This window comes from Heterocephalus glaber, unplaced genomic scaffold, assembly GCF_053883595.1.
Source record: "Heterocephalus glaber isolate CG9 unplaced genomic scaffold, H.glaber_assembly_v1.0 deba00001687, whole genome shotgun sequence".
NCBI classification, from domain to species: domain Eukaryota; kingdom Metazoa; phylum Chordata; class Mammalia; order Rodentia; family Bathyergidae; genus Heterocephalus; species Heterocephalus glaber.
In genome coordinates, this window is record NW_028258412.1 from 5924790 (window position 1) to 5937966 (window position 13177).

Below are 13177 nucleotides of genomic sequence, written 5' to 3' on the forward strand. Positions count from 1 at the left end.
CTATAACGTGTGCAAAACTAGCTGGGTCCAGTGGAACACACTTGTAATTCCAGCTACTCAGGAGGCTAAGACAAAAGGATCATAAATTCCACCTCACCCTGGGCTTCATAGTAAGACCCCGTTTTTAAAAAAAAGGCTAGGGCTGGGGATTTAGCTCAGTGGTTACGGTGCCTGCCTCACAACCTCAAAGTCCTGAGTTCAATCCCCAGTAAAAAAAAAAAAAAAAAAAAAGGCTAGATGTGATGGTACACAACTGTAATTCCAGCATTTCTGGGAAGTTAAACCAGGAGTATCCCCACTTGAGCCCAGCTTGGGAGACTTAGCAACTTAGTGAGACCCTGTCTCAAAATTAAAAATTAAAAAGTGGGCTGGAAATGTGGCTCAGTGAAAGGCCTTGGGTTCAGTCCCCAGTAGTACACCAAAAAAAAAAAAAAAAAAAAAGGAAAATCTGTGTATAGTATATGTGCATTTCTTTTTTTTTTAAGTGTTAAATATTCTTATTTAGTATTATACATACACCACACTAAAATGCCTTTCAGTAAGTAAAAGGTAGCAGTCTCTAGATACAGGGATTTCTAATTAAATTGGCATAGTCAAGATAAAAAATATAGATGTTCCTTCCTTGTCTTCAACCACTGTCTTTAAAAAGCTAATAAACAAATTGAAACAGGAGTCTTGATTGGTTGTGAGACAGTGAAGGATTTCCCTGGTATTTAAACATATTTACACAACCAGTTATATGTATAATTCTAAATATAAAACCAACCTGCAGTAGGTTTTGAGATAACATTCTCCATCTCTGTGAAAATTCAAACATTACTAATCAAGTCCAACCATATTTTTAGAAAGGGAAAACAGTGATAGTATATACTAAACTGGAATTACTATCAAAACTTTTTAAAAAAAGATATCCATTTAACTATAAGCCAATTTTACTTAAATCCGGACTGTCCAACAAAAATATTCTGTCAGCCACTCATGATCTGAATTCTGGTGTATGAGATCTATTAAATTATGGTACACATAAAAAAGCCATGAGACGTTTCTGTTCTGTAATAAATAAGGGAGTGACTATTACTCATTAGTAGCTTTTTTGAGGTAAGCTATTAAGTCTGCCCTTTCTCCCTTCTTAATGTCAGTGAAGATCATTTTTGTTCCAGGGATCTACTTCTTGGGATTCTCCAAGTACTCCATCAATGTATCCTCTCCCCAGGTGATACCTTTGTTCTTGTTGGCGTCTGTGTAGGAGAATCCAACAGCTTGACCTGTCTTCCACCCAAACAGACCATGGAGATTTGGGCCAGTCTTATGCTTGCCTCCCTTCTCCACAGTGTGGCACTGGGCACACTTCTGTACAAAAATCTTCTTGCCTTTCTCAACATCACCCATTTTGAAATCTGCTGTGGCTTCCGCGTCCGAGGCTCAGCGCTCTTTCGTCGTTACCACAGAGAAAGTCCCAGCTCAGAAGCCAGACGTCCCGCTCTCTACCCCAAGGACATGCTGGTCCTCAGCTAAGTCTATGTGCCTTTCTTTGAGAAGAGGATCCCCTGACTTCATCAGATTCTCATTTGAGTATTGGTTTGGTTTCTTTTGTTTTGTTTTTCTGAGACAGGGTCTCGCTATATAGTTCAGGCTGGCCTTGAACTCACTATGTAGTGCAGGCTGGCCTCGAACTTTCAGTGATCCTCCTGCCTTAGTCTCCCGAATGCTGGGATTATAGGCATGCATCACCACCCCTAGCTAGCGTTTTTAATTTTTTTTTCCTTTTTTTTTTTTTTTTTAGATGGACTCTTGCTATGTTGTCCAGGCTGACCTTGAATAGTTTTTTGAATTAAAAAGATGAAAAATCAGTACTGTATAGCAGGGTTTCTTTACTTAGGCACTATTGTCACTTTGACTTGGATAAATCTTTGTGGTGTGTGTGAGGTTGTCCTGTGCATTTTAGGTTGTTTAATAACATCTTCGGCTTTTGCCTAAAGAGGCCAGAAGCATCCACTAGTTTTGACAACCAAAATTTCTGACATGGCTGAATGTCCCGTGTGGGGCAGAGACCACCCTTTGGGAACTCCTGATCTTCTTGGAAAAATGAAGGAACAAAATGTAAAGCAGGTGAGATACACATTAAACCAGTCCTAGATGCAAATTGTAGCTCTCTCAATTAAAATCCTTAGTAAATTACCCTTTATTTTAGCCTTATCCAGGAAACTGGATGTTTCCTCATGTTTAAATTGATGGTCTAATACCTACCTATAGGGTTTTTTAAAAGATCAAAAGTAATAAAGCATGCAAAGCACTTTGCAGAGTGCCTTACATGGTAAGCAATCAATACATGATAGCTACTAATATTGTCTGTGTCAGGTAAAAGGGCCGAAGACCAAGACCAGACCAGGCCACAACAAGCCTTTATTAGGGGAATAGATCTGCTGGGCTGTCTCTGAACAAAGGAGAGACAAAAGCAACATGGCCGGGGCAGGGAGAGTCTTTTATAGAGACTGGGGTGGGGTTTGTAGGGGCTGAGGTGGGGTTGAGTGAGGTAGTGACTAGGGAATGGAGGAGCCCGTGATGTCACTAGGTGGTAGGAGGTGAGTATTAGGTTACTTTCTAGGCGGGAACAGGGGCATACTGGGAAGAAGGGTTTATTCTTTGGTGGAAGCAACCATCTTGGCATGATGTCACACAGGGGAGGGGGCAAGGCACCATAGGAAGAGGGCAGCTACTATACATAATAGCTGCTGAGGTGGTGGGAGACCTATCATTCCAGGCTTTTGTTTCATGATAGTTGGACGAAGGTCTCTTCTTCTGGAGCTGCTTCCTACTGACAAGGGGCGAAGATCGGGGCTAGATCTGGATCTGATGAGGCCGGTGGCAAGTGGGGACCTCTTCCTTTGTCGTACTGGCTGGTACCCTGCCATGATGAACTCCGTGACTGTCTGATTGGTGAATGCCCTCAATTGTTCCTGCAAGAAATTTTGAAAACAGCGAATTAGGCACAGTCCCAAACAGAGAATTAAACAGATAATACTGAGGGGTCCCAAGAGTAGTAATAGCCAGGGGAGCCATGAGCACCAGGAACCAAACGTACCCCACCATTGATTAGTACCTTGGGGGGCATATCTATCTGGCCCATTAAGTTTTAATTTTTTTCATTTGACATGTAATTTTTTTATTTACATAGGTTTTACAGAGACAGCTGGATGTTTAAGGGCTCATTTGTTATAGAAGTAAGAGACTGTTATGGAAGAGATCATAGCTCCTGATCTAAGGGCCCATGTGTCATGTCCTTGCTCTTAGAGAATGAGTGGAAAAGTGATAAACACAATTTATATAATCTTTATAATCCTTTTTTTTTTTTGGAATATAAAAGCTGTATGTAACTGAGCAAATGTCTTTTGGAAGCCAACAGCCTGTACCATGGGTGAGACTATAAGTATCTCCTCATGTCCTTCAATTATTCATTCAATAGATATTTGTCTGTTTGTGTCAAGTCTTTTTTCTTTGGTAGTGGGGATCGAACTTGGGACCGTTTGCTTTTCGAGGCAGGCAGTGGAACCACTGAGCTAAATCCCCGGCCCGAGTGTGTGTCAAGTCTTAATGAGCTCTACCTGAATTATTCCTCTTCAGTAGGAAGATTGCTTGAGCCCAGGGGTTGGAGGCCACCCTGGACATGTAGCAAGACGCTGTCTCAAACAATCTACCCTCTTCAATCCCTTATGTGATAGGTATTGTTATCTGTGTTTATTCTTTGTGAATGGCACATTTAATATCAGCACATTATTTCATCCTATCTATTTTTATTCTGGTCCTTTCTTCTGAGATGCAGAACCACATATTTTACCTAGATGTCCTCCCGGGAAACTTTAAATTGGGTATGTTTTGCCAATAAGTCTAGTGCCTGGCACCTACTAAATCTTCTATAAAAATAAGTTATTACTGGTCATGAGTGTTTTTTTTTTAGCCCCTGCTGTCTGATCCATTTCCTTTTGCTATTCCTCGGTAGGGTCCCTAAATCACTTATTTTCTGGTAGCATTCTTGGTCCTGGGTTAAAGGCCTGATTTGCCATCCCTGTGGGGAGCCCAGAGGAGAATCCAGCCTGGTTCTCCTACCTGCAGGGAAGAACTGAAGCGATGAAAACAAAGGCACTGTGGTGCCAAGTTCATAGTACCCCAAACAATTTTGGTGTGGAGAATTTGTTATCAGTATGCAGGAGATGAAATTTTCTTACAGCAGCCTCCCTAGTTGTTTGTGCCAGTAAATGATTCCTGGGGCCTGACTTGTGCTTCTTGACACCACAGGAACACGTGCAGAGGAGTAAGATTTATGCTATTTGGATCATCACAGCAACAGGGTCTGCTGAATTCTCCAGAATTTTAATTACATTTCTTGAAGCTACAATAGGAAAAATTTGGAAGGCTTAACTATGGAAGCACAGAGGATAAACAAACTCTGACGAAATAGACCAGTTCCAGTCCTAGTTTGCCTCTTCTTATCTGAGGGATAGCAAGAGGCTTTATCACGCTGATTGTTTCTTGTCTGTAAGAAGGCTCACAGTTATGGAATGCTTATTGTTCAGTCAAAACACATGGATTGTCTGTTCCATCACAGATGGCTTGAGGGCACCCAGGAGTTTGAGCTCAGCCGGAGCAACAGTACATTTCAAAACAACAATAAATCAATAAAGAATTGAATGATTTTTTTAAAATACAAAAAAGTATAATTCCCCCTACATACATTAATAACCCTTGAAGACTTCTTAAAAATGAATAATACATCTTTATGGTCTGAAAACAGAAATCATACAAGATGAAAAATGCTTTAACTTTCTCACCCATTTTGATGTACAAATAAAGCAATTTCATAGTCACAGTATGTGCCAGCCACCGTTCTAAGTTTTATATTATACATACATATATATGTGTGTGGTTTTTTTTTTTTTTTTGAGACAAGGTCTTGCTATTTAGTTCAGGCTGGCCTTGAACTCACTATGTAGGCCAAGCTGACCTCGAACTCTCGGCCAACCTCTGCCTCAGTCTCCCCAGTGCTAGGATTACAGTTGTGTGCCACCACGCCCGGTCTAAACTTTATATGTATTAAACACGCCTAAATTCCTCACTTACCTCATAAGGTAGGTACAATCACTATCCTCCCCTTTTGTAATTCTAAAGAGAAACAGAAGGATCGGGAGGGAAAGTGCTGGCAACCTCTCAGGCCTCTACAAGTATTTTCAGAAGTTTGAGAAACAGAGGTCACTGTGTGTAATTACGTTCCAAATAGGAATATCTATCCGGTGTTCGACAATAACTGATTGAGTGCCAAATAGTGATATCTTCCGGGTGTCCGATATGAGATTCCCTGGGGTACCGCACTCGGCGTGTACTTTCTCTGAACTGCAATTCCCCTGGATCAGGCGTCCAGGGAACAAATTCTACTTGGTTTCCAGGGAAAGGCGCGCAGTACTCCGCTGCCTCAACCAGTCTTGCTAGGGTAGGCGTACCCTTACAAACAAAAGCTTTCAGAGTGACTACCGCTATAGCCACTCAACACCGAGCATAGGCCCGCGCCTCTCTTCAGTGTGGAACTTCCAATTGGTGGAGTAGCCCTAAAGAAGGCGGACAGAATAAGTCCCGTCTCTTTTGGTGTTTTCAGCCAACCACCGTTTCTGGAAAAGATCATGTTACGATGCGCTGCGTGTAGAGTTCTGGGAGGCCTGAGGGCGGGGCGGGGAGGCTGCCAGGAGCTGCCGGGAGGGGACCTTTTCTGCGGGCGCGCGGAGTGAGGACGGAGGACGGTGACAGCCACGCGCGCGCGTGCGCGCCTGGCTTCGGCGCAGCCGCGCGACCCCTGCCATCCACTGAGAGGCGCCCTTGCTCTGGAGCCCGTCTAGGGTCTCCGTTCCGGGACGTCCCGGGCGTCCTCGGCCCGAGTCCCGGAGCGCAGGGCCGCGCCTTCCCCGTCTGCTCCAGTTCGCTTTCCCTCCGCGCCACTGTCAGGGCCTGTCCCCCAAATCTCTTTTCCCGGGGTAGGGTCCTCGCGGCCCATGCTGGCTGCTGGAGACCCACGCAATCCAGATCGCTTTTGGGCCGGCCAGCCGGCCACCATGGTGGTCTTGAGGTCTGTACGGCTCTTTCAGGGGGGCTAAGAGGTCCAGAGCGCAGGCCTCGGGGTGAAAGGTTCCTGGGACTAAGCCTCGCACCATGGCTGGGGCCATCGCTTCCCGCATGAGCTTCAGCTCACTCAAGAGGAAGCAGCCCAAGACGTTCACTGTGCGGATCGTCACCATGGACGCCGAGATGGAGTTCAATTGCGAGGTAACCAGCTGGCAGCCCCGACGAGGTACGGCGAGGGGAGCCCGGTGGAGTCCTGGCCCGCCCGACCCAGGCGCACCAACGGCACCCACTCGGGCGCCCTCGCGGTAGTGACAGTCGAAGTGGAAGCTTGAAGGATTCTGTTTATATCATCCTCTGGGCATGGATAGAGACGATTGGAACCGGAAGGAGACTTCTAGGCCCAAACTCACAAGTTACAGCTAGTTGCTGCTTTTTCAAGTGGGGCTTTCGGGTTTAGTCCTTCCTAAAGGTTTTCATTCATTGGTATTGAAAGGTACTGTAGGGTTCCTTGCTAGCGAATTCTGCTTTACAGTGTCAGGCTTAAGCATAAATTCTAGGGAGTTTTGTGTTAGATAATGTTATGTATTGCAAATATTAAAAGTTACATCTCATTTATTGGAAGTCTGTACTTGTTTCCATTTTCCAAAGTTTAAGTTTTCTGAGGGGGGGGGCGGGGACTGAGGAAAGAGATCGGCGTACCTTACCTTATAGTTACTTTCTGTGCAGTTTTCAGCATGAGGATAACAGCTATTGTTTGTTTAGTACTTTGTATCAGACGTTCACACATTTAAACCTTACAACAATCCAGTGAGAAAAGTACCTGTGACATTGTAGAATATATATTTAATCTGGTTTCCTAGCATACAACTTCTAAATCCTTGGAATCTGCAAAGTGGTGTCTTTTTGTGTAATAATGAATAGACCTCTGCTGGCAGGCCCTAGGTAGGTTCTGGATAGGAGTTGGTCACAAACACCAAGACTTGATTAAAGGTTGGGATTTTTCAGCTCTACCTCCAACCTGGAGGAGGGGAGAGGGACCAAAGAGTAATCTATCTGATCAGAATTGGCCAGTGATTAAATCATGCCTGTATAATGAGGCATCCATAAAAACCCCAAAAGACAGTTTGGAGCGCTACCAGATGGCTAAAAATGTGAAAGGTCCTGTAGGATTTGAGCCCTAGGAGAGGGCGTGGAAGCTCTGTGGCCCTATGCATCTTTTCACCCGTGGCCCTTGTGATATCTTTTGTAATAGGTACAGTAAGTGTTTCCCTGAGTTTCTGTGAGTTGCTATAGCAAATTAATTGAACTCAAAAAGAAGGTTGCGGGAACCCCAATTTATAGCTGGCTGGTCCAGAAGTACAGGTAAATCAACCTGAGGTTCGTGATTGGCATCAGAAATAGGGGCAATGTGGGACTGAGCCCTCAACCTGTGGGATCTGACACTACCTCTAAGATCGTGTCAGAATTGAATTGAATTAGCAGATACCCAGAGCTGCACAATAAAGACTTGATTGATTGCTTGTAGGGAGAAATCCCCACACATTTCTTGGCTCCTGTGTTGATTGTTGAGTGTACAGAAAAAAAAGCTTCAATTTTTTTCCTATGCCCACAAAGTACCTCAAAGATTTTGGTTTTTGGACCAAGATCTTAGCCAGTGTGTAGTACTGCCTTTCAAATAATTTACTACGTGTTATCCAAAGTGAGGTTCATGCAGTAGCAGCATTGGCAGCAGTGACCTAAGTCGGGGGTTGGTGAACATTCTCATAGGTCTCATAGTCAGTCTTTTCAGCTTTGCAGGCCGTATACCGCGATGGTGAACTTTAGAGCTTTCAATGATACAGACAGCTGGCTGCAGCATGCATGCCATAGGTTTACCACCACTGTCATAGGGTCTCCACTGGAGCTACTCAGCAATTCAACTCTGCTGTTATAGCATAATCCTTAGACAGGATTAACTTTCAGCATGACTGTATGAGGAGGTCCACTGACCCATTCTCCTATAAAACTTGTGAAAATTGTTATTATTATTTTCAGTCCTGGAAATCAAACCTGGGAGTGCTGGGCTACACCCCCAGCTTTTTATTTTGAGACAGAATCTGGTTAAGTTTCTTAGTCTGGATTTGAATTTGCAGTCCTCCTGCCTCAGCCTCCTGAGAATTGGGATAAATCTCATGTGCCACTGCACCTGGCTGTGAAAATTATTTTAAAACAAAACAAGCTAGGTGTGCTGGTACACACCTATAATCCCAGCACTTGGGAGGCTGAGGCAGGAAGATCACTGTGAGTTCAAGGGCAGCCTGGGGTGCATAATGAGTCTGAGGCCATCCTGGGCTACATAGTGTCTCAAAAAACAAACAAATGAAAAAAGATGTGAAAATTTGGTAAGAAAGAGAGGTACTCTGTCCCTCCCTAATCCCAGCTCAGTGAGGGAGATTCCAGACTGCTGTAACCCGTAACACAGGCCCCCTGTCCTTCAGTTGCCAATCAGAGGGCTATTTTTCTCAGGAGGAGCAGGACTTTTAGTGTTTCTCATCCTGCTCAGAGCTACTTGTTGCTGAAGCTAATTTCTGGATGAGTGCCCCTGATCAATGGGGCACTTTTTCCCCCAGTCTTCACACAGAGCTGCATCCCTAGCCCCTTTTTATTTTTTATTTTTAGACAGGATCTTCTTGAGTTGCCCAGGGTTGGGTAGAATGTGTGATCTTCCTGTCTCAGCCTCCTGAGTGCTGGGATTATAGGCATGTGCAACTACACCTAATTCACAAGCTCTCAAGACATAAAATATAGTTAGAGATCAGTTTTCTATCTCTAGAACCATCACCTTCCGTCTCCATTCCTTTTTTCTTTTTCTTTTTTGTGGTACTGGGGATTTGCACTGAGCTCTACCCCCAGAACTTTTATTGGTTTCTTTTGGTAGGGGCCATCGAACTCAGGTCCTTGCACTTGTGCAGCAGGCAGCAAAACCACTGAGCTAAATCCCTGGCCCCTCTTAGTGATCCTTTTGCCTGAGCCTCCTGAGTGCTGGGATTACAAGTGTGCAGCACCATGCCTGAATTTTTTTGAGACAGGGTCTCACTGAGTTGCTAAGTTGCCCAGGCTGGACACCAACTTGTGATTCTCCTGCCTCAGCCTCCCAAAGGGCTGGAATTACAGGCTTGTGCCACCAATGCCAATAGGACACCCTTCTTCCATCACTACTTGTGGAACAGGGTGAGACATAGTGAGATAACTTAGGCTCTGACTGCTCTTGCCTCAGCCCTGCCTTGTGAGCTGGTGGTTCCATAGGAGGAAGCAAGCTGAGACTTCAGTCTCGTGTATTGCTCTGTCTCCCCATGCCCTTCCACCAAGTACTCTGTCCTAGAGTGGGAGCGTCACTCAAAAGCTTGCCATGGTCCCCTTTTCTATCCCCAGAGTCCCTGACTCAGGGATTTTTTTCCCTCCAGTACTGCGGATTGAGCCCAGGGAGCACTAAGCTATATCCCCAGCCCTTTTTAAATTTGAGACTGCATCTTGCTAAATTGCCCGGGTTGGTCTCAAACTTTGAATCCTCCTGCTGCAGCTCTTGGAATAGCTGGGATTACAGGTGTGCACCACCACTCCCAGATGGGTCAGGAATTTTGCTCAAGGAAAGGAGCCAGTCTTATTACAGGTTGTTTCTGGTTGGGGGTATAGCTCAGTGGAAGTTTGTATGAGGAAGGCCTTGGGTTTTAATCCCCAATGCCAAAACCAACCAACCAAACTGAAACCAAATTTCTTCCTAATCTTTCTGCAAAGAAAGTAACTTTATCTGCCAGGGATTTAGCTCAGGACCTTGCACTTGTGAGGCAGGCATGGCGCCACTGAGTTAAATCCCTGGCAAATCCCAGCACTTGGGAGACTGAGGCAGAGGATAACCATGAGTTTGAGGCCAGCCTGGGCTGTATAGTGAGACCTTGCCTTTAAAAAAAAAAAATATATATATATAATATATTATATATATTATATATATTATATATATAATATATATTATATATATTACAATATATATAATATATATAATATATAATATATATTTTATATATTACAATATATATATTATATATATGTAATATATATAAATGTTTGTGTCCTTATATTTATCATAGGCTTTTTTTGTGTGTACTGGGGAATCAAACTCAGGACCTTGTACTTGCGAGGCAGGCTCAGTGCCTCTGAACTAAATCCCTGGCCCCCTGTCATAGGTTTCTTATACTTGTATATCATATCATAAACTTGAACAGGGCTGGGGAGTTAGCTTAGTGGAGCCACTCCCGCCTCTCAAGTGGAAGGTTCTGAGTTCAATCCCCCTTACCAGAAAAACAAAAACACCCCAGAAAAATTGAGCAACAAAATAAAAAATAAACTGGACTTAATCAAAATTAAAAACTTGTGCTTCAAAGGACACCATTAAATAGAAGAAAATAGTACCAAATTATGTATCTGATAAGCAACATTTGATCTAAAACTTAAAAAATTCCTATAGCTTAGTAATAAAAAAGAAAATAATCCAATTAAGAAGTGGACAAGGGATCTGAATAGATACTTCATGTTGCTCAATGTCATTAGTTATCAGAGAAATGCAAATCAGAAACATAATGAGAACTTTACCACAATGAGAGCCAATCACTAGGATTGGCTAGAATCAAAAAGTCATAAAAAAATGTCATATAATATTAGCAAGAATATGGAGAAAAGGCCACTTTGAAAAACACTTTGGCAGTTTCTCAGACAATTAAATTTAGACTTACTATATGACCTAGCAATTCTACTCATAGATTTTTACCCTAGAGAAATTACAATATCTACAGAGGAACTTGTAGGAATACTGTATTTGTAGCAACAGTATTCAAAATAGCCAAAAGTGGAAACAGATGTCTATCAACTGATGAATGGATACACAAAATGTGGTATATCAGCACAATGGAATATTATTTGAAATATCAATACATGCTACAATATGGATGAACTTGAAAACATACTAAATGAAAGAAACTAGTCACAAAAAAAACATATTGTATCTTTCCATTTATATGCAAGTCTAGAATAGAGATGTTTACAGAGACAGACTATATAGATTAGTGGTTGCTTAGGGCTGGGAAAAGTGGGTAGGAGCATAGAGATGAAAACTAAAGGAGAAGAAATTTTTTTTAGGTGAAAATGAATCTTCTCAAATTGACTGTATTAATCGCTGTGTACATGCTAAAAATATACTGAATGTACAGTTTAAATAGGTGAATTTTAAGGTTTGTGAATTAGATCTCAACAAAGCCTTTTTTTTTCTGAGACGTGGTCTCACTATGTAGTCCAGGCTGACGCTGACCTCAATGTCATCCTTCTGCCTCAGCCTCCCAAGTGCTGAGATTACAGGTGTGCCCACCAAGCCCGGCTTTTTTATTTATTTATTTATTTTTGAGAGGGCTCGCTATGTAGTCCAGGCCCATCTTGAATTCACTATGTATCCCAGGCTGGCCTTGAATTTGAAACAATCCTGCTTCAGCCTCTCAAGTGCTGGGGTTACAGGCCTGCGCTACTATGCCCAGCTTTCAACAAAGCTGTTTTTCAAAACCAACCTTAGATAAAATATAGGGGCTGGGAGTGTAGTTCTGTGGTAGAGCACTTGTCTAGTATATGTGAAGTCCAGAGTTCAATCCCAAGCATGGCAAAACAAAACAAAAGATGAAGGTAAATATTGGACAACACTGTGTTTCAGTGCAGCTTTATGGGCACAGGAATTTGAATTTCATGTAAATTTTACATAAGGACTCCTTTCCCTTTTGGAGACAGGGTCTTATTATATAGCTCAGGCTGGCCTTGAACTCCCAGTGATCCTCTTGCCTCAGCCTCCTGAGTGCTGGGATTACTGGCATGCTTGGCTTGAAGACAATTTTTTTTCTTTTTTGTGGTACTGGGGATTGAACTCAGGACCTTGCGCTTGCACGGCAGGTGCTGTGCCATGAACTAAATCCCTGGCCCTGAGAACAATTTTTAAAAAATAAATTTTATCCCATTCCCCCCCTCAAACTCCCTCCCCTCCTTATATATAAAAGCTTTGTTTCCATTTTTTCCTTCTATTTTCACTTTTTTTCTTGTCCCTTCCTTTCTCCCTCCCTCTTTCCTTGTCCCTCTTCCCATTTGAATACTTTCTTCCCATTTCCCAACATCTGTTATACATTTCAGACCTTATTTCCACTTTTGGTTTCTCATACCAGAGAAACAATGCAGTATTTAAATATGTGTGTCTGATTTATTTCATTTAGGAGTATGGTCTCAAGAGCTATCCATTTAGCCAGAAATGGCTGAAGCCCATCCTTCTTCATGGCAGAGTAGTACTCCATTGTATAAAAAAGCCACATCTTCGTTATCCGCTCATCAGTTGATAGGCATTTGCTATTATACACTGTGCTGCTATAAACACGGGTGTGCATATATTGCTATGGTATGATGCTTTTAATTCTTTCAGGAAGATACCAAGAAGAGGTATAGCTGGGTCAAATGGAACCTCTAGTTTTAGATTTTTGAGAAATCTCCACACTGATTTCCACAGTGATTCTACCAGTCTACACTCCCACCAACAATGGAGAAGGGTTTCTTTTTCCCCACTTTAGCCCCTCCAGCACTTGTTATTGGTTGACTTCTTGATAGTGGCCATTCTTTCTGGAGATGGAATCTCAGTGTTGTTTTAATTTGCATTTCACGAATGACCAGTGATGTTGAACGTTTTTTCATATTTTTTTTTGCCATTTCTAATTCTTCATCTGAGAAGTGTTTTTTCATCTCTGATGCCCATATTTGCACTGGGCCTTTAAATTTGGGGGATCTGATTTTTTTGTATTCTTTATATATTCTAGATGTTAGTCCTTTATCTGAATAGCTGGTAAAATTTTTTCCCACTGTGGGTTTTCTCTTCAGTCTATTGGTGGTTTCTCTTGCTGTGCAAAAGCTTTTTAATAAGATGAGGAACCAGTTGTTGATTCTTCATAGTATTTCTCATGCAGTCTGGGTTTTGTTCATGAAGTCTTTGCCTACTCCTATGTCCTCAAACGTTCTACCTATT

At 42.6% G+C, this 13177-nt stretch overlaps 1 protein-coding gene, 1 long non-coding RNA gene and 1 pseudogene across 6 annotated transcripts in view; 1 reads left to right on the forward strand and 2 right to left on the reverse strand.

The window, feature by feature from the left end:
• Positions 1-931: 931 nt before the first annotated feature.
• Positions 932-1478, reverse strand: LOC101705744 (cytochrome c pseudogene; annotated as a pseudogene).
• Positions 1479-2385: 907 nt separating this feature from the next.
• LOC110348857 (uncharacterized) lies at positions 2386-5461 on the reverse strand. The gene is made up of 2 exons (XR_002394444.2): positions 5116-5461; positions 2386-2957 (listed from the first exon to the last, which is right to left on the reverse strand). It is a non-coding gene; the product is annotated as an uncharacterized LOC110348857 (long non-coding RNA).
• Positions 5462-5707: 246 nt separating this feature from the next.
• Positions 5708-13177, forward strand: part of Nf2 (NF2, moesin-ezrin-radixin like (MERLIN) tumor suppressor) — an 87300-nt gene continuing 79830 nt past the window's right edge. For 4 of the 5 annotated variants that reach the window (XM_004843411.4, XM_004843410.3, XM_004843409.3 and 1 more), the window contains exon 1: positions 5708-6306. In XM_004843411.4, the coding sequence (XP_004843468.1) occupies positions 6193-6306 (114 nt within the window). In that variant the 5' untranslated portion in view covers positions 5708-6192. Of the gene's footprint in view, positions 6332-13177 lie in introns of all 5 variants that reach the window. The other variant, XM_013071993.3, reaches the window with a different exon arrangement.